A 22,033-nucleotide genomic window follows, 5' to 3' on the forward strand; every position below is an offset into this window, starting at 1 on the left:
ATGACTTTTGATGGTTTCAATGACCTAATATCGAGAATTGCTTATTGTGAACACCTTAGAGCGCCAAGTAGTATTCCTCATTGATAGTTTGAACCTGTGGAACGAATTCATGGTGAACCACACCACAGTAATCAAAGAAAATGTTGGGTACCACCCTGATTTTTTATTGACTTTCTCGTGTTTTTTCGGTTTCCTTGATTTTCGACCGACTTTGACGTAACTTTTTCGGTTTCGGATCATTTTTGAAGCATCAATTGCTAGATTGCTGGATAATTTCGTCGTCATATACATACGTCTCGTTACAAGCAATGATGCATTTGATGAATGTAGGACTGCGTTGTCAAGCAGCTACATTATCAAGCCTCTTTTTGGCGACTTCTACTCGACGGTTTTTGTCAAAGATTCAAGTGTTTTGGTACGAGTCTAATTTTGACTCATTTCATACCCAAAACATTAACCAAAATATGTAGAGTCGACTCATAAGAGTTGTTAAGCTACTTTGCTATTTCTCTGATGCCAATACGATCAATTATCTTTATCTTTCGATTTTATCATCATTAACTGAGTTGGATGCATGACTCGCATGAGGCAAGTTTTCGATGGCTTCACGACCTTTTCTGAATGCTTTACGCTATTCAAATAGCTGTGTTTGAGATGAGTGGACTCCAAAAAACTCTTCTGCAACATTTTCAATGATTCCGTAGCTGTGATTCCATTGGAAGTATAAAATCACTGGCAAACTCGTTGTTAAAGTTTATCCACAGTAAAAGTGGCCGGTTTGTGTCGTGAAAAAACCGCTGCATACAACAAGAACATTTTTCATGTTCATTGTATCAATCTTGAAAAAAAAACATTGTCGATTAGGTTTGTATCAGTCCGAGTCAAATTTGATCGGATGGCATACTGATAAGAATATATTACAAGAACATTTTTCAGTGTTCATTAAAATAGTTCAAGTCTAAACTATTTAATATTTTAAAATTAATATATAATCTCTTTACTAACAAAAATATAAGTTCAATCTAAGTTTGTAACGAACATCCCTAATGTAAGCATTAACATACAAATATATTTTGATGGGCTTATATTGTCTAAGTTATATAATTTTTATTATAATAAATTTGCAATATGATCCAACCCACGAAATGAACACGAAAAACGATGTTTTATTTGTTTACATTTTTTATCTGATTTCGTTAAGTCATTGACCGCTTTCGAAACTTTATATAATCACACTATTTACAGCTTGTCATAAGAGAAGAGACAATCCATATTAACATATTTTTAAATTTCTAAAGAATACATTAAGAAACATAAATAGAGATATTTATTAAACTTATAACCATTTTCTAAATCTCAGTGATTTTCCTCTTTTGGACATAAGTACATACATATATGGTATTTAAAGTTGGGTTAGTTACGAGTATCATTTTCTACAGGTTGACTGTTGCTTTAGAGTTGTGACCTAATTTTACGTAATTTGAGTCAAATATAGGGTGATCCATTTCGAGGTTCTCCACTTTTTTTTGAGAGAAAACACACACACTTCAAATTTAATGGTTAACTTTTATTATAATTCGAAAGAACATTCTGGGGTATTTATTTTTTGAAGATTATCTCCTTCAAATGTTGGTCGCGGCTACGTCTCAGATGGTCCATATTTTGATTCGAATTTTCCATGACTTGTAGACTCGTACGAGGATTCGACTGTTAATGGTGAATGACGCGCGTGATGTTTTGCTCCAAGGCCTGAATTGAAGCGGGATTGTCGGCATAGACTTTAGACCTTACATATCCCTACCGGAAAAAGTCTAACGCTGTGATATCACACGATCTTGAGCGTCAATCGATCGGCCCAAAACGTGAAATTATCTGCTCACGGAAGTCTTCCCTCAATAAATTCATTGATTTATGCGATGTGTGGGAAGTGCCGCCGTCTTGTTGAAACCAAATGTCGCCGAGATCACGAGCTTCAATTTCAGGCATAAAATAGTTGGTTGTCATATTGGTTGTAACGGTCGCTATTGACGGTTACGTTCTCACCGGAATCATTTTTGAAGAAACATGAACCGATAATTGAAGCTAAGCTTGACATGTGTAAATAGCTTCCTTTGACATCTTACTTATAATATAACATATTTACATTCAAGTCAAAGGCGATAGACGAAAATCAGAATTTCCTGTATTGGATGTATTTCAGACTAAGGGAAACCAGCGATTTTTGTTCAAAAAAAGCTTGAATTGCAGAGCCTTAGCCCGTAATATATTTAGTCTGACCTTTCTTTCTTGAAATTTGAAAAATATTTAGGAAAAATGGCAGGTTTGTGACTATTAAGGAGATAAAACTCTGGATATAGTACTTCAAGTTCTACCTAAAAATGTTTATCGGAAATGCTCAAAATTTTGGTATAAAAAATATACTATATCTGAGGGGTGTTAATTTGAAGAGAACTTCTTTGTTGCTTAATTTCATTTAATTTCATTTTTCAGATCTTCAAAAACTGTCGAAGTCTAACTAATTAGCCTGCTGATACAGTTCTACTTTTCATGAGCGGGCTTTGGTTTCGTTTAGTTCGCACTACGGATACAAAAACACTTTTAGGTCTTATGGCCTCTTGAGCAGTTATTACATTTATGAAAATAGTCGACAAATTTCTTGAAACTGACAAGAAAAGAGCTTCATCGAAACGTCAGATGAAAGATTCTGGGATAATGGAGACTCAGTTGCGGATGTTTGGAGCATGAATAATATTTACAGTGAAGTTTCCTAATCGAGCCTTTTCAACATAAACAAAGGTGTTTTTATTGACTCTCTCTAAAGTGAATTCGAGTTTTATGAAACATAGTTCCTGAACCAACCGATATGCTGGCTGGATCATGTCGTCCGAATGGATGAAAACCCTTCAGCTCTGAGAGTATTCGACGCAGTACCCGCCGGGAGAAGCAGAGGAAGATTAAGATCTCCACTCCGAGGGAAATACCAATAAAGAAGAAGAAGAAGTTCTTGAATCTATTCGATACGATTGTGATACATTTTGTGTTTGTTTGATTGTTTGTTTTGGTTAATGGTTTGGGTTTGGTTGTGAAACTACCGAAAGTGAAAGGTTGAAAAGACGCCTAACTTCTAATTCCATTATGGAATGAACAATTATTCATCGATTAAATATGTTCAATATTCATTAACGATGTTTGAAATCGAATTATTACTTAATAAACGCATTATCTGTGGTGACAGTAGTCCCATTCCACAAACATATTTTTCATGTCACTGAAAAGTTTAATTAGAGATTTGAGTTTATTAATGACATCTTGATGAAGAAGTTCAAGATTACTGAAAGAAATACACCGAAAATTATACTCGTATCGAGTATTGAAGAATGTGTAAACTCATAAACAATATTAAGGAAATAATTGTTTGAAATAACTAACTAAAATAGTGTTAGCATCTTTTCGTCATTACCTATTAGCTTTGTCACATAAAACGGTAGTTTGTGCATAAATTTCAAACAAGTTTTATCTCGAAGAATGACCCCAACATATCACTCATGTATTATTAATCATTTCATTATTTTTTTTCCAAAATAAATAAATTCTCACAAAAAGAAAACTAAAATTAAAAAATTATCTTGTTAGTCCACATAGTTTAGCTGCCGGAATGGGAAATTAGTCGAGTCACAGAAACATTTAATTGCTGTCTAAGCTAATTGCAAACAATTAGTGCTATGATTGAATGATTAAATGATTGACTGCCTGTAGTTTGAATGATTGACTTGAATTTTGTATTATTTTGGCTTTTGGAATTCGCAATGCGTTAAGATGTGCGTACTTATTATATCATTCTGTTGGCTAAATGTTCACATCGGCATTCGTATTAGAATCCGCTTAGAGCTGACGTACTTACTATAAATGGCAGAATGGATGTACTCAGTTTGGCCTGCAAGGTACACGTATGAACAACAGTATGAAGTATGAGTTTGAAGGGAAAAAGCAGATGCGGTTTTCGTAGAGTAAAAAGAGCTATTGACACAGCAAGCTTCAAATATGATAAATAGAATATGAAATTTTGACAGAGTCGAGAGTGTTGCTGCTTCAGCTTTGACTATTGTTATCTCCTTCTGCCACTACCTGGATATGAAGGAATTGTAATTCTTGTCACTATATTTTTGTACCCGAACTACAAGTTTTCTATAAAGTATTATTACCAAGAAAGGTTCCAAAGTTCAAACTGAAAGCTTAAAATATCTTCAATAGACGTCATATATGATTGTTTCTCATGGGTTCAGTTTAGCTTCGATGGATTTCACTTGGACAGATATTTGCCCTTAGTGTTACCCATGTACTCCTAAAAGTGGAGCACCAGATCCTCATAGATCTTTGAGCTTACAGGGAATTTATTAAGGTGGTTAATATCAATCACAGCCACTTCGCTAAGTTCGCCAAAGGTGTTCAATCTCAGGTTAGAAAAAGCCGGGCAAGAGAGGAGGTAGTGACAAGATAGTTCCACTTTACCTTCCTCCATACAGCTTTTGCTAAGAGCGTCCAACAAAATATTTAGCCAGACCGCGTATAAGCTTATTAGTCAGTGTCCAGTCATAAAACCTAGTATAATTGCGGGGAGATTGGCTTTGCAAAGAACCAGTAGTTGAGGGGGGGCCTCTTACGTTTGACTCTGGACCAAAAGTATTTCGCAGTTCTGGTTGTAGACAAGGTTTCCTGAGGTTGCTGGAGTTCCAAAAGTCCAACACCAGAACGTAAGACATTAAAGGACCTAAAAATTGGCACCTCTTCATACCTAACGTTTGACTTTGGGTCAGAAGGATTAAGCAGTCGCACGAGTTCTGGTTACTGACAAGGCTTTCTGAGCTCGCTGGGGTTCTAAAGGTATAATGACAGAACGCAAGATATTGGAAAACCGACTCGCTTCCAGGAGGATGAAATTGGGAAATAATTTTTTCCTTAGCCAGCTCGTATGTTTTGCAGTTTTCGGCGATTCTGCTGTGAAAGGACGTCAACACGAGACATTTTTAAATGAAAGCTGCACCGCAGAGTCTTCCGGTCTTTAAGTTCGAAGTTCTGTCAAGCTTAAATTTTATAAAGCTTTTGCTTTATCGATGTTCGTAATTCTGTAGGGAGTAACAAATACGTTTCCGATATAAAACATAATCGTTGGCATGCAGAGTTTGCCATTTTTGAAAAACAGAATGCAGGATGTAACATAAAGAAGAAATTCAAAGAAATATGTAGATAAGGCTAAACAATTGAGACTAGCTAAAGGACTTCGCAAAAATCAGTTTTTTTCACAAGAGACGTATGTATATGTTAGGTTCTATGGGTAATTCCATAGCAGAGACAGCTGAAGAAGAAAGTCCTTTGTGAGGTTCGAAAACCGCTGTAGTGGGATCTCTACCTATAAAAGACCGAGTTCCATATCGACTAGTTTGCCTGGATGACAGATGATGTCAGATACTAGACGTTTCAGTCTTGGTTTAGTAAAGGTACGACAGTCAAAAAGGAGGTGTTGTCTCTCTATCTTGACTACATCAGAACAACTTCTATTTCGCCATTTGGACATTGATCAGGTAAAATACCTGCAAGTAGAGATACTCGAATCTTGTCAGAATATGAAAGAAATCATCTCCAAATGAATTTCAGTTTACTTTACACGTTTTAGTTATTATTGTTTAGAATCTTATGTGGCAAAACATTACTTCCATAGACTGCGGAATGTCAGCGCAAATTCGTTTTATTGGCCAATAAAGAATGCAAGGTGTTTTCCGGTTTTATTTGACCACCAGAAGTGGCTTATTGTCTTTTCGTTAATAATTATGAGCATTTAACTTTGCTTTGTTTACTTCGAACAAAAAAAATTCCAAAAATTTAAATAAGAAAGAATTTGTCAAGCGGTGGCGTTTCTTATAAATTACAGAGACCAAATGACGGCGCCAAAGCAAATATGTATGTTCGGGTACTACAACAACAACGAGACAATTGAGTTGTTGATTGCTGCGATGATGAGCGAAAAATAAAGCTAACTCTATATGGTATACTTACTACTGTTGTTGTTGCAGCTGCTGTGACAATTGCTCAAGCGCCAGGGGAAGTTCAACACTTTTGATTTTTTGGCTGAGATTTTTTATGACACTTATGAGCAGCGTCATTTTCGGCTTTAATGTGGTCCCATACAAGGCAATAACCTGCGTAACCTGCAATTTTTTAAATATATTATGTTTAACATATAAATATATGTATGTGTAGGTGTATGAGTGTGTGCGAACGCTTGATGCGTCGCTGGCGGCTGCTGTTGCCAGTGCAAATAGCTAATAACACTCGCAAGACGCAGCTCTGAGGTGCATGCAGTCAGTCGGCCCATCAATCACCTCGGCAGTCAGTTAATGCTTTAGACGCTTGGTTTTCGGTGCTGCCAGCATGCTTTGAATTAAATTAAAGGTATTTTATTTATTTTAAATTGTGGTTATTTTATTGGATAAAGTTATTTGTCTACTTGCTTCTTCTTAGTAGTAGGTTCATACAACCGATAAATGGAGAGCTTTAAAGGGTTACATGGGTTTCCTCGGGTAAAAAACAGCCTTATTTCAACAATTTTGTTCTCATATAAACAATTTTTTCTTGTTATAAGCAACCATACACTATTAACAAAGAAATTCTGAAATTTTCGGAAAAAAATATTTTAAACTCGACCATTGCGACGCCATTTTCGGTGACCCCTTGGCAAAAAGATGCACCCTCGTTGGCTGGATAACTCCTTACAGAATCATCTAAAGTAAAAAAAATACTTGTTTCAGTTAAAACTTTAACTTAGAACTTCAACGAAGGAAAACAAAACTGAAAATTGAATTTTTGGCAGACATTTTTTACAAAAAAAGGAAAATTTCAGTGAAATTTTTTTTCAAATAGTTTTAATTGAAAAAAATCCTTCATCCAAGTCTTTAAGAATGTATCTGAAAGACCTGTGTAAAATTTCATGAAGATCGGTTGAGTAGTTCTCGAGAAATCTTGCCAACCGACTTCAAAAACACAGTTTCGAGAAAAACGCGTTTAAAGACGGCGCACAAGCTCTCAAGGCTGTATCTCCGAAACTGTAACTCGATCAACTTGAAAATTTAGGACAATATTCTTGAGGTGTTGTAGAAATTAATAAGATCGATTTTTTGAAACCTGTAAGCCCATGTAACCCCTTAAAAAAGGTCTCAATTTTTAACAGATATTTATTTCGAGATTTTCTTCAAAGTGGTATCAAATTGCTAGGTGGTCAGTTGGTTGAGAGTACTAAAGATTGATCCAATTCGAGGTTCCCTACCTTTTTAAATAATAAACACAGAAGCTTCAAATTTATTGGGGAATGTTTATTATCATTCGAAAGAACATTATTTGGAGTTTATTTTTTGAAGATTATCTCTTTGAAATTTTGGCCACGGCTACGTCTCAGATGGTCCATCGGTTGAGTCCAATTTTCGACCAAAAACATGAAATTATCTGCTCACAGAAGTGTTCTTTCAATAAATCATCAATCATTGATGCGATGTGTGAGAAGCAGCACCGTCTTGTTGAAACAAAATGTTGCCTAGATCACGAGCTTCAATTTCAAGCATCAAATTTGTTGTCACACCATTTTCCGTGACGTTCTCACCGGCATCATTTTTGGAGAAATGTGGAACGATGATTCCACTGGCCCACAAATCACACCAAATCGTTGTTTTTTTTGGACAAAATGGCAGCCCTTGAATCCCTTCAGGCAGCTCTTCGTCCCAAATGCAGAAATTTTGCTTATTTACAGACCTATTGAGCCAGAAATGGGCTTCATCGCTGAACAAAATTTAACTCGAAAACGTCGGATCTTTTTGGATCTTTTCAAGAGCCCAAAGAGCTAAACGATGTCGCTTGGGAAGGTCGAGCGGCTTCAGTTCTTGCACAAGCTGAATTTCGTACGCTTTCAATTTAGGATCTCGATATTTTTAATGTGTGGCAACATTGTTCTAAAGCAAAATCGCATGTCAAAACACAGTTTTTCGAAAATATGACGGAATTTAAGAGTCAAATATAGTTTTATAATTCCTTCATAAAAAAACCACAGAACCAGAAATCCATGTCTGGCAACACCGAAAAGCTAAAATTTGCACTGACTTTGCAGGCAGTTTTGGGTGGAGTCATCGTCCCCCGATTTTGAAGAGCAGCAAGCCCCTCAACACTTTTGTATTAGAATATGATATTCTTAGTGTTCATTGACAACAACAACAAAAATAACAAGAAACACAACAATAATAACAACATGACAACCGCTCAGAATGACAAGCTGGCAGCGATTAGCTCAAAAGTTTGCGAAAAAATATAAAAACATAACATTTTTGAACATTTATTTTGAGTTGTTATTATTGTTGTTGTTGATGTGTTGTTTGTTTGGTGGCCGCTGCGCGTTGAACATTTGTTTGGGAAAATAGGCGCGCATACAAAGCAAAAAGAACTAAAAAAAGCCAAAAAACAAATACCAAAAACACACAAATATTTGCGTGTTGCTTCGAAGTATAAATTGGCTTGTTTACCTCTGCTTCGGCAGCAGTTCTTAACTCACCACAAACCGCAAACAACGCGTCCGCAACAACACGCAACGCGCCTTAAAGCCAAGTTTACACAGCTTAACTTAGAACTGGAGATTTTCGTGTGCAAATTAGTGCGAAAATGGTTAGTGTTATGCAGCATGGGAATACATAGCTCGCCTCTTATTGCACAAGTGTGGGTGTATGTGTGGTCGTCTGCTTTGTTTTGTGTGCAACAGTGTGTGAAAAGTGTAGAAAAAGTACTAAATAACCGCCAACTTGGATATTTCATTCAAAAGAGTGCTATTACAAGCCTTAGAGCGGATGATTTAATAGTTACACTAGTCAACAAGAATTTTTCTTGGTGCTGAAATTTGTTTTTTTATACAAACAATGGCAGGACTCTTATTGAAAAAAAAACCGTACATTCCTTGGAGCCGATGACTTAATAGTTACACTAGTCAACAAGATTTTTTTGGTGCTAAAATTTGTTTCTTTTTTGTATTCTACAAAACAATGACATGATTGTTATTAAAAAAAACCTTACATTCCTTAGATTCGATGATTTAATAGTTACACTAGTCAACAAAATTTTTTTTTTGGTGCTGAAATTTGTTTTATTTTTTGTTCTTTTTTTCATACAATACAATGGCAGGATTGTTATTGAAAAAGAAAACCTTACATTCCTTAGATTCGATGATTTAATTGTTACACTAGTCAACAAAAATTTTTTTTGTGCTGAAATTTGAATGGCAGGATCGTTTTTGAAGAAAAAAATTATCTTCGAAGATTATAGCGTTGTCTTGGATAACCATCTATGCCGAAATTCGGAAGAGACAATTTGTCAAATAAAAAAATTTTTATGGAAAAGTTAAACAATACTCGTAATACCATTTGAATAGGATTTTATAATATGACAAGCGAGATGCCTTCACAGCTGTAACTTTTGACGTTTTTTTTATTAGAAGAGTTTAAGTTGCAAATCATATTTTGAGTTAATGGTCACATATAAAAACATAATACAAAAAAATTAAAAAAAAATTTTTTAAATCAAAAAAAATTTAAAAAAAAATTATTTAAAACTATTTTTTGTAACTTTATATTCAGGAAGCTTGAAGTATGACTTCGGTATTTTTCACGAAAAAATTAACTACAAAAATAACCGAAACTACATACATATCGTTACCTAAAATTCAAAATGACGTAAAATCACTTTTCATAAGTTTAAGGGGATAGATTGCGTTTGATCGTTTAGTTTGTATGACATATATTTATACTATAGTAGCCCGATTTAAACAAGTTCTTCAGAGATTATAGCAATGCCTTTGATCATACTTTGTATCAAAATTCGTGAAGATATCATGTCCTATAAGAAAGTTTTCCATACAAGGACATAATTTTGAACGTTCAGTTTGTATGGCAGCTATATGCTATAGTAGTCCGATCTCAACAAATTCTTCTGAGATGGTAGCAATGCCTTGGATCACACTTTGTGTAAAAATTCGCGAAAATATCTTAACCAATAAAAAAGTTTTCCATACGAGGACATGATTTTGATCGGTCGGTTTGTATGACAGCTATGTACCATAGTAGTCCGATTTAATCAAGTTCTTCAGAGATTGTAGCAATGTCTTCGATAATACTTTGTGTCAAAGTCCGTGAAGATATCTTGTTTAATAAAAAAGTTTTTCATATAAGGACATAATTTTGAACGTTCAGTTTGTATGACAGCTATATGCTATAGTTGTCCGATCTAAACAAGTTCTTCAGAAATTATTTTACTACCTTAGATAATACTATGTGTTAAATTTCGTAAAGATATCTTGCCTAATAAGAAAGTTGCCCATACAAGGACATGATTTTGAACGTTCAGTTTGTATGGTAGCTATATACTATAGTAGTCCGATCTCAACAAGTTTTTCAGAGATTGTAGTAATGTCTTAGGTAATACTTTGTACGAAAATTCGTGAAGATAGCTTGTCCAATAAGAAAGTTTTATATACGAGGACATGATTTTGATAGGTCAGATTGTATGGCAGCTATATGCTATAGTGATCCGATATCAGCGATTTTAACAAACAAGTAGTTTCTTGATGAGAAAAGGACCGTGTGCAAATTTTAGATTGATATCTCAAAAACTTTGAGTTCCTAACTACAATATGTTACCAAAAAAGGACGTAAGTTCATTACTTGCAAATTTATATTTTAAGAATTAACATAATCTGACCGATTATAATAAATAATCATTTATAAAAAGTAGATGCTAAAAACCCTCTTAGCAATCTTTGTTTACGCGAATAATGTTGCGATGAACTTTAAAAAGGCTTAAGTTGAAATACTGTTATTTAGAAGTTGGCAATAATGTTGAAATAATATGAATTTTAAATTTTATCGAACAAATTCGTAAATTTATGCCAAAAAACTGTGTCTGACATGTAAAAGGTCTTAACTCCAAATTTTGCTTTTTAAGGGGGTTCAACGCTAAACCGACATAGCGGTCATACATATATGACTAAAAATTTTTTATAAAATCATTTGAAAGTTTAAAAAGACGAAATTTATTTTTTTTAAGTCAGTGAGTACGTATTGAATTGAAAAAAGTGCTAAGTCGAATTTGCTCATTTCTCAAAAAAAATTTATTCTCGCAGTAAAATTATCAACAAGTTTCAACATTCTTTAAAATTTGCGTCATTTTTCTTACAGAATTCCTTCATCAGTATTGCCCTACTCGCGCTGGTCGCATGTACCCACGCTGATGTGTCACATTTGTCACACACCTACTTACCGCCATCGACGGCCTCCGCATCCCGTACCGTTACTTTCAATCCAGCCACAGGCTATTCTAGTGGTGGTGGTGTAGGTGTTAGCAGTGGCGGCAGCAGTCTTGGCGGTCATCGTTACACTGCGTCCGCAGTTTCGCACAGTGCACCCTCCACACAAGTGTACAGCACATCGAAGAGCTCCGGCGGTTATTCTGTGCCTCCTGCACCACCTCGTAAATACCTAGCCCCCGCTCAAGTGCCGGCTCCAGTGCAACACAGTGCTACTAGTTATAGCGCACCTGCCGTGCACACATCTTCTTATCGCGCCCCGGCTGCCACATACATTCCTCCAGCAGTTCAAAAGCCAGCCGTTGTTCAACATCATGTTCAGCAATATCGCGCACCAGTTGTATCACAAAGTGTCTCGTCGGCCACCCAATATCGTGCGCCAGCTCCTGTCCATAGTGCAGCTGCTACGGTGAGTCATAGCGCAGCGTCCGGTTCTTATAGAGCTCCTTACTCCTACAACGCTCCGGCACCAGTTGTCTCACAAAGTGTCTCGTCGGCCACTCAATATCGTGCGCCAGCTCCTGTCCATACGGTGAGTCATGGCACATCGTCTGGTTCTTATAGAGCTCCTTACTCGTACAACGCACCGGCATCATCTCATCGTGCGCCAGCGGCTCAATATCAATCGTCTGCCGCAACATACAGAGCTCCAGCCGTTCAGCATCAAGCAGCCACCGTAACGTACAGAGCTCCAGTTGCTCAATATCAGGCTCCTGCTACTCTATACCAAGCCCCTGCGACTACGTATGGAGCCCCCGCGTCACAATATCAAGCTCAAACGACTAAGTATCATGCACCCGCCTCTACTTATAAAGCACCTGTAACCTCTAGTTATCAAGCTCCGGCTTCTTCCTACACCGCATCCACCACATACCATGCTCCGGCTATTTCTACAAGCAGCATTTCAAGCGGTTCATACCAAACATCAGCTGGTCATTACAGCAGCCCTGCGGTCTCGTACAATGCTCCAGCTAAATCCATTTCGACATCGTCATCCAGTCTTGGTACCCAATATGCGGCTAACGGTGGCTATATTTATTAAAAACTATATTTGCTCAAGGCCTCGATCTTTTCTATGTTAAATGTTGGTATTATCTCGCTTCGAATTGGTTGAAGAACATTAAACATTTTTTATTAAAACGAAATTCTATTGTATTTTTATTAACTCAAGTAACTTTGGTTTTACCTGATCATTATTTGGACGAATGTCTGAGAGCTTTGAGAGCTATGAGTATGATTGAATAACTTGGAGAGGGTGAAATTAATGACATCTGTGTTTGAATCACCTTTATCTATTGAAGACTAACTATAAAAATAAAGTTATGTCTGCATGATCGGAGTCCACACGAAAGCTTAAAGAAAAAGTTAGTCTACCACAATCTCGATAAATATTTTCCTGGAAATACTATTGAATCTTCATATATTTTGACAATATTAAAGCTCCTTTGATCATTGGAGGGAACCAAGTTGAGATAGTTTAGTTGGTATAATCTTTTATCTTCCTACATGGGAAGTGGTGGACCACTTTCACAATAAGTTTTAGCTTTATTGCAATTTTGTAGTCGTCGGATCGTTTTCATTCCTCTTTCAGACAAGTTCTCCTCGGCCGAACTACTAGTACTTTCGTCCCTGCCTTACGTCCGCTTGATTTGAAGTTTTACTATGTATGAAATACGCATCGGCTAAGGTTTTGACTCTAACCCTAAGTTCTTTCAATTATCTATAATTGTCTGGTTTCTTTGCCAGTTTTTCGTGTTATCGGAATACATCAAGGCTTGGATAGAATAGCCCTCTATAATTGCTTTCCCGCAGCAAAGGTGGAGTAATAAACTCGGTTGAAACTGTCTTCACATCTAATCTAAAATGCGATGTAGATTTGCAAAGTTAATCGTAGGCAACCAGCTTTCAACTCTTAAATGGAATGAGTTCCATCAGCATGAATTCTCTCTTCGTTCTCTTGAGCAAAGCTAGGCCCTCAATTGCAAATTAAATTCGTTATGAATCTATAAAGTAATAAAAACCCAAAACCATGTTCATATTTTGCTTGATATCACTTTCGTTTATTTGTCGTGTAATCGTTTGTCCGCGGAATGAAAAGTTGCGTCAGCATCGAAGAAAAATACTGAATATAATCGACAATACAATGGTTTAGTTCCTGTGTCTGAAACGGTATTCATAACCACCATTGGCGGCATATTTAGTGCCATAGTTGGAGGAGCCAGCGGCAACAACTTCCTGAATGTTGGAAGGAGCAGCAAATTGCACTGGAGCTGTGGCTGGTGCTGGAGCAGCGTAAGTGACATGTGGGGCCGACGCAGCGGCAACTGGTGCGGAGTAACCATATCCGGCATTGGAGGCAGCACCGACTGGGGCGGCATAGCTGGCGTGGCTGCTAGAAGCAGCGCCTTGTCCACCGAAACCGCCGGAGAAGCCAGTAGCAGGAGCGGAGTAGGCAGCGGCTGGTCTTGGAGCTGGAGCGAAAGCAGGAGCCACATGTGAGGCGGCGGCAACTGGAGCATGATGTACTTGAGGACGTGGTGCTGGGGCAGCAGAGTAAGCCACATTTGAGGCGGCAGCAACTGGAGCGTGATAAGCTTGAGGACGTGGAGCTGGAGCGGAGTAAGCCACATTTGAGGCAGCAGCAACTGGAGCATGATGTACTTGTGGACGTGGTGCTGGGGCAGCAGAGTAAGCCACATTTGAGGCGGCAGCAACTGGAGCGTGATGTACTTGAGGACGTGGTGCTGGGGCAGCAGAGTAAGCTACATTTGAGGCAGCTGCAACTGGAGCGTGATGTACTTGAGGACGTGGTGCTGGGGCAGCAGAGTAAGCTACATTTGAGGCAGCTGCAACTGGAGCGTGATGTACCTGAGGACGTGGTGCTGGAGCAGCAGCGTAAGAAGCTTGCTGACCAGAAGCGGAACCAAAACCACCAAAACCACCCGAGGACGCGAATCCTACTTGAGGCCGTGGTGCCGGAGCGGCATACGAAGCTACGTTGTGAGAAGCGGCAGCGACTGGCGCATGGTAAGCCTGTGGACGTGGAGCAGCCACTGGAGCAGCGGCATGGAACGAGGGTGCAGCAGCGTAGCTAACGTGTTGAGCCGATGCAGCACCGCTGCCGCCAAAACCGCCTGCTGATGCGAAGCCACCCGATGGTGCCACATGACGGCTGGGAGCTGGTGCGAAGCTAGCATGAGATACGGATGGTGCAGCGTAGGAGGCGGGCGCGGCATAGCTGCTGATTGAGTTCGAAGCTGAGGCCTGTGGCGGCAAATAGGTGTTGCTCAGCGCATTGGCGCTGACGCCCAACAAGGCAATAACGGTGGTGATAGCGAAGATTTTCTGCAAAGAAAAAGACGGTCAGAGCTCGAGTTTAAAGTGCTGATAGGTGATCTTGAGTTGCTGGAGCTATAACTGCTAGTCTTTACCATATTTTCAGCAGGACTTCTAGATTGTTGAACTGGAAATCTGAGACTGTTGCTGTTTGCTAGAAATCGTGCAACTTTTATACGAGAATCTATTTAATTCGGCCAGATGAGAGATGCTTGAATATGAGTAATAAGTAGAGGTGAAAAAATAAATGTCTGCAAAAAATTTTGGGTTTCTTGTTTAAAAAGGTGTTCTTGCGTCTTTCTTCACGCAAGTATTTGGTTAATTCGAAAGTCAATTCATTAATTAAAACGGGTTTAACCAAATATTTCTAGCCGATGGAATTAATATTATCAGCTTAAGTGAAGCGCGTATATCCAAATATCTACAAATGATTACATACATACTTGACTACAGACATACTTACATGCATACCCAGCAGGAAATTGCGAACTACGTACACTAAACAACGGTTCGGAATCAGCAATAGCTTCGTGTTGAGAATGTTGTGAGTTGAGTTTCATCCAAGTAGACCCGAATGAGTTCATCCGCCATTTGCAGAAGAGTCTCCGTTTGGGGGCTTACGAAATCCAATTCGTGCTGGAGTGAAATGGCGAATGTGCCGAAATGAAGAAGGCAGCCAATCACGATTTTCACAAGAAAATTTTAAAAAATTTTTGATGAAGCTCATTTTTGGTTGAATAGTACGATAATAAACAAAACTTTCGAATTTGGAATGACGCTTATCCACAAGACCTCGCTGATACGCCGTTAGGTCATCAAATAGTGACTGTTTGTGGTGCTCCATGGGAAAGGCGAATCATCACCATATCTCTTCATAAATAAAGTCGGCCACAAAGTTACCGTCAATGGGGAACGCTATAGAGCCGTTATTAATGACTTTTTTGTGCCTGCGTTTGGGAATGTTGATGTGGGGGAGCTTTGGTGTCCACAAGACCGCGCTTCATGCCATATAGCCAATGAAACATTCATTTTATTGAAAGAAACTTATGATAAGCGCGTTATCTCGCCTCTTACATCATCCGATTTAATGCCGCTGGACTATTTTTTGTAGAGTTTTGTGTAACTGCTTGTCCACAAGTCCACAAGTCCATGAAGTATTGGCTGAAATTTATTCAAGCCAGAAAAGAAAGTCACTTGACCGAAACTATTTTTAAAACGTAATGTCAAACCCTTATCTCTATAATAAAGTTAAATTCTTGGCCATAAAAGTAAAATATTAACGTTTTTTTGAATGAAAACTATACAGGGTGTATGCGGAAAGTAATAGAACTGATTTGCTTCCGCCACGACTGTACTATTCCGCACCGACTGGATTCGGTAGAGGGCGCTCCTAGCTAACAAACGAGCGGCTAGTCAGTTGTCTCCGAGCACTTGGAGAGTCAGGCCAAACATTTTCGGACGACGTGTTTCTGTCGGTGGTGCAAGCCGAAAATGCAGCATTCGTTAGATCAGAGGTAAGCGATTAAATTCTGTGTGAAACTCGGTAAATCTGCGACAGAGACGTTTGATATGATCAAGCAGGCTTACCCAGATGTTGCTTTAGCAAGAAATGGTGTGTGTCGGTGGCACCAGGCCTTTTTGGAGAGCCGGGTCGCTGGTGAAGACCGTTCTGGGAGACCTGCGACTTCGACAAACACCGACAATGTGACTCGTGTCCTCAAAATTTTGAACTCAGACCGTCGTTTAAGTATTATAAATGCCCAGATGTCTGTGGTTCATGACATCATCAATCGGGTCCGACAAGACATCGCAGCCGATTAGAAGTTTCACTAGGACAACGCCCCGGCTCACACCGTCTTTCTTGTGAACAGCTACCTAACTAAGGCCGGCATTTTGTTTTCTTGCCTGAAAAGATCGCTGAAAGGCAAGCAGTTTGAGACGACAGCGGGATCCAAGGTGCATGCTCCTCGGCTTTCAAGGCTATTCCGGAGAATGTCTTCCGTGACGCCTACAATGCTTGGAAATCACGCTGGCAGCGCTGCATCAACGCAGAAGGATCCTATTTTGGAAGTTTTTAAAGAATTGTAACGATTGGTTCAATAATTTTTTTTAATCGACTCAGTCCTCAGTTTACGGCTAAATAAGAGCATAAGAATTTCCTTATCAATCAGAAATTGTGCTGGGCTCACTTGAGCCGTATCTATTCCCGCATTTTCCTACTGGGTACATAGGCACATACAGGCATATATAAGTATATATACAACTATACATACATATATATAAATATATAAATGCAACCAAAAAGCAATAATAACAAATAATGGGAGACTAATTGGAGTATCAGAGTAAAAAATGCGTTTGAAGACACGAAAAGTAGAAGAAGAAACAGCAGCAGAAGATTGGTACCTAGACATGAAGTGAAGCTTAAGCCAAATTGGCTACTACTTTGTTATTTGGCTTAAACATATACCTAAATACATAATAATTTAAGAGATTACACACACACCCACTCATACATACACAGACCGAGGCACATCGCCAGCAAGCCTTGCCAAATTCGAAGTCCAGCTTCGGGTGTTGATTAGACTCCGATCATTTGTTCTGGTCTTCGAAATTGGCGTTGGCTCGACTAGCTGCTTAAACACAACAAATACAACAACACTTGCTCAATCAGGCAGCCAGCAGCTTGTTAACTGTTTTTTCTTTTCTTATTTGCTAAGTTTTTTAATTATTTAAAATTAGTATGCAGAGTAGGTATGTAGTATGTATGTATGAATATATCTATAGACGTATGAACGTGAGTGTGTGTGGCACTTCAACAAGATATTTATGAACTCAACCAGCAACAACAACCATGGCCAAACTGGAATCTATCTATCTATCTATTAAACACGCGCAGAACAAACAGTAGTTGATACATTTTACTAAATTAACTCAACAGTTTCATTTTGATTTTATTTAATATAATCGCTGGAATTGAATTATTTTATTGTCTAATTGTATGTAGCGCCATTAGTGGCGGCTTAACGATGTGATTATAGATAGTTTATGCGTGTGAACGAAAACATGCCGAGCCGACTGTGGCACAAGCTTAGAGCATATGCCAGTGTTTGTTATTGTGGTTGTGTGTATTTGTCTAATAACTGTGTTAAAAGGTTGTCAATAGAGTGAGAAAATTGCATAATTTGTTTTTGATTTATTTAAAGATTATGCGGATTATTTAATATAAAAAAGAATATGTGTCATAAAAGCGCTTGATAGATGGCGCTCAGAACGAAGTTGTTCTATAAAGAAAATTTTGTGATTAATTTGTAAGAATGGTAAATCTGAGATGTTTTCTGTAATATTATACTTATATATACTCTATAGTCGACTGAGGTACACAGATGACAGCTTTACGAAAGATTTTAGGTTCGAGTCTCGTCCGTGACAAAAACTTTTATTATGGGAAAGTCTTTTTCGGTCCACAGTCAACATTACGATGAGCCATGTTTAACATATTTCAATGGTATTTTTGCCATTAAAAAAACTTCGCATGTAATCTTACAGTCCTTCTGAGGCTGTAGGGATCTCTATTTATAGGATAAGTTAGTCTGTTTAACGATTGGCTCTCATTTGCATCAGTCTATATATCCAAGTTTCAGGCCTTCGATACTTACCCCTTCTTTTTCTTTAATGGCGTAGACACCACTTACGCGGTATAGCCGAGTTAACAACAATTCGAGATACCAAGTGCAGTCAGGTACTTCTCCACCTGATCTCTCCAACAGAGTGGATGTTGTTCTCTGCTTCCCCGAGCGGGTACTGCGTCAAATACTTTCAGACATTCCATTCCAACGACATGGCCTAGCCAGCGTAACCGCTGTCTCTTAATACTTTCCAAATCTCATAACGCCGATTCATCATGTTGTTATCGTCCATGAATCTGCATCTGCATACAGGATCATAAATATTCCGCAGAACCTTTCATCATGTGTAGAAAATCGCAAAGCTAATGAACATGCAATTAACGATACTTCTCATGGTTTACTATTGCATGCCTGAGTCTCATGTGAGCTTGACGAGCGAAGGTCGACTTCAAGAACTTCCGTAGTAGTGTCTGTCTGTTGTAGAAGTCGTTGACTGTCTAGTTCTTGCGAGATTATGGTTGGAAGGTCTCATCTAGGCCCTAAGGTGACGCGGTTGGCGGGAGTAGGAATGAAACTCCAAAACGGAGTAGTAATGGGCTCAAGGCGTATAGTTAGAACATGAAATCCAATCACAAGAATTTTCAGGTTTCAAAAGAACATGTTTTTAACAGTCCAAATGTGATCTTCATTTCGGAGATCAGCTATAGAATCTAACCAGGTTTAGTGATATTTTAAGGTGTTGCGCTGAACAGTTGACATTTCTCTTCAGAACGATTGAATTATAAAAGGACCAAGATTCAGTGCCGTTTATGGTTGATATAATTAGTTTTTATGACTGTACTAAGTTAGCTACGCTGAGACTTACCAATCCGAATATATCTCCGAAATAGGAAACTCCTACTTATCCGGAATAGACCCTGACATATCAAATAAATGTCCAGCGTGCAATGAGTCCTCGCATGACACTAGCCACCTCTTTGCATGCCCTGCTAGCCCTACTCACCTGATACCCTGCTGCCTTTGGTCCGACAACTTATCTCATCCTTACCATCCTAACGAGGATTGGGTACCCGTTGGAACAATAACAACAACTTTACTGAGGCATTAAGAGTCATGAAGGGACGAGAGCTAACTCATTGTCAATATTTCAGTTTAAGAATTAGAAGTTATACAACTTTATAAGAAGATTTCTTTGGTTTGTGAGTTATATAGAGAGGACAAAAGAGAAGCAAATACTTTAGTCTTCCGATATTAATGATAATCAATATATATATTTAAAGAATTTAGACACCGATGCCTTCGCAATATTTGTCGCATTTTCCGGGACTTATGATCACGCATAAATGACACACTCCTGCAGGATGAAATTCTCAAAGGAAAATGGGTGGCTCGGCAATGCTTAGAAACGCATTCTAAACACAATCATCCGGAACGCTATCAGTTGGTATCCACAAGGCAGCCGACGGAAAGACCGACTTGCTCTGCCCTGGAAAAAAATTTGGACATCGAAATATCTAAGGATCAAAAAGTTGGAGTCAAATCAGAGTGTAGCAAAAAATTTAAATAAATTGAAGACCCTTATTGTAGCCCGTTGCTTCCCCGCGGAGCCATAGGTTATAATCTATATCTTCTTTGGAGGTCGTATTGTATGAGCTTCATAAGATTCTGGGTTTCGATCCACTTAAACAGTATTTTCTATTAACGTCGCCTCCTCGGCAAACTATGGCAAATTTACTAGTGAATTTCCGGTAAAGAAAGCTTTTCATAAAAGCTCTTCGTATAAGATCTTTGAAGTAACTTAACCAAACAAGCAAATAGCCTATTTAGTGCCCAGGCCAGTTTCGAATATTTTTTCTTAACAAAAGAAATTTCCAAACAGCTTCGAAATGGGATTCGAATGTTGTTTGCGTCAAGTCTGATTAATCATGATTTAATTCAATTAAAATAGAATTTGAATTTATTTTAAGTCGAATGAAGTAATACCCACTGCTCCATCGTCTATCTTTTAAGCACGAAATAAGTAAACAAAAAATACTTACTCATAAAGTCGCATTAAATAAATGCATACCGTTATAAATTACATATAGTATATATTCATATGTGAAAGTTGTCCAAAGAGTCTAAATGACAATAATAAAATGCCTCTGCAACTTGTGGAGAGATTTTTTTTTAACCTTTTATACCAGTTTGCTACACGTTACCAGCATACCTTAGCGAATGCCGAGACGATGTTAATGTTCATATTGTTTGGTGTAAACAGCTCATGGTTCTAAGCAAAAAATGGTAATGTGAAGGAACTTCGAAATTTATGTACTGTTGGACGATTGAAAATTATTAAAGGGAAAGAGTCTCGGACCTCGCACTCTATCTTGCCGGTTTATTGACTACGCAAAATATTTCGTACAGGTCATTGCTTTATACTTTGTAAGATATTCACTTAAGCCAACCCCAACTCGGAAATCCATAATGCCGAATTTCTTTTTGTAATGCCAAGAAGTAACACTTGCCGACCAGCCTCTGTGCGACTGCGTGATGCTTCTAGGTAGAATGCAAGAGATCTGCTTAACTACTTTCCTTACCCTTCATCTTGCCGCGAATGTAGGAGTTCTTACTAGACATCTAGCCGATTGCTAGTCGCAAAAGTTTCTCATCCACTGTACAGCCTTTGCTAGACTGAGGCTGAAACATCTCGGTAATCTTACCTTCGGCGAACCAGAACCCATTTCCGAAACTGAAATCAGTCGTCTCAATTAATATGTGATAGGTTCAAAGAGCTTTGTCGATCTGTAAGGCTCTTATGATCCAGTTCTGAGGTATTTATAGGTACCACAACTGACCGGCGTTCTAAGCTCTTCAATTGAGATCCCTTTTAGGATCGAGCTAACCTAACCTAATACATCAGGATTCGGCCTCGGGTACTATAGTCTTCTTCGGCTAGCATTATATAGGGTTTATCCGGAAAGTAATAGGACTGATTTTCTTACCCCGCGACTGTACTTCAGAGCGTGCCCACAACGACCGGATTCGGTAGAAAGCGTTCCTAGCTAACAAACGAGTGACTTGTCAGTTGTCTCCGAGCACCTGGAGAGTCAGGACAAACATTTTCGCGCGACGTGTTTCTTTGAGTGTTGCAAGCCGAAAATGCAGCGTCCGTTAGAGCAGAGGTACGCGATTAAATTTTGTGTGAAACTCGGTAAATCGGCGACAGAGACTTTTGATATGATCAAGCAGGCTTACCCAGTTGCTGATTTAGCAAGAAGCGGTGATTTTCGGTGGCACCAGGCCTTTTTGGAAGGCCGGGAAGAGCTCGCTAATAAAGACAGGAAGAATACGCAAATCCAAAGTGAAAACGATGCTTATTGCTTTTTTTTGACATCAAAGGCATCGTCCTCTAAGAATTTGTTCCTCCTGGATAAACCGTCAACGCCAAGTTTTACATGGAAGTTCTCAAGAGACTCAAACGAAGGATCAATCGGGTCCGATAAGACATCGCAGCCGATTGGAGGTTGCACCGCGACAAGGTTGGGAACCGCTACCTAACCAAGGCCGGCATCCTAACGCTTTCGCAGCCGCCCTACAGCCCAGATGTGGCCGCTCCGGACTTTTTTTGTTTCTTTGCCTGAAAAGCGGATCCAAGCAGAATGCACCTCGGCTCTCAAGGCTATTCCGGAGAATGCCTTTCGTG

The 22,033-nt window shown here is 38.6% G+C and overlaps 2 protein-coding genes across 2 annotated transcripts; one reads left to right on the forward strand and one right to left on the reverse strand.

Moving 5' to 3' along the window:
* The first annotated feature begins 8,591 nt into the window (after positions 1-8,591).
* On the forward strand, positions 8,592-12,466 carry LOC126760561 (uncharacterized). Its single transcript, XM_050476272.1, has 2 exons — positions 8,592-8,697; positions 11,256-12,466. Exons 1-2 carry the CDS (start codon positions 8,695-8,697, stop codon positions 12,423-12,425), a joined length of 1,173 nt encoding a protein of 390 aa, XP_050332229.1. The 5' UTR covers positions 8,592-8,694; the 3' UTR covers positions 12,426-12,466.
* A 1,065-nt stretch (positions 12,467-13,531) lies between these two features.
* Positions 13,532-21,071, reverse strand: LOC126758252 (nematocyst expressed protein 3-like). The gene is made up of 2 exons (XM_050472414.1): positions 21,051-21,071; positions 13,532-14,728 (listed from the first exon to the last, which is right to left on the reverse strand). The coding sequence occupies exons 1-2, from the start codon at positions 21,069-21,071 to the stop codon at positions 13,532-13,534; spliced, it is 1,218 nt and encodes a 405-aa protein (XP_050328371.1).
* Positions 21,072-22,033: the final 962 nt, after the last annotated feature.

Source organism: Bactrocera neohumeralis, chromosome 5 (assembly GCF_024586455.1).
Source record: "Bactrocera neohumeralis isolate Rockhampton chromosome 5, APGP_CSIRO_Bneo_wtdbg2-racon-allhic-juicebox.fasta_v2, whole genome shotgun sequence".
Classification (NCBI taxonomy): Eukaryota; Metazoa; Arthropoda; class Insecta; order Diptera; family Tephritidae; genus Bactrocera; species Bactrocera neohumeralis.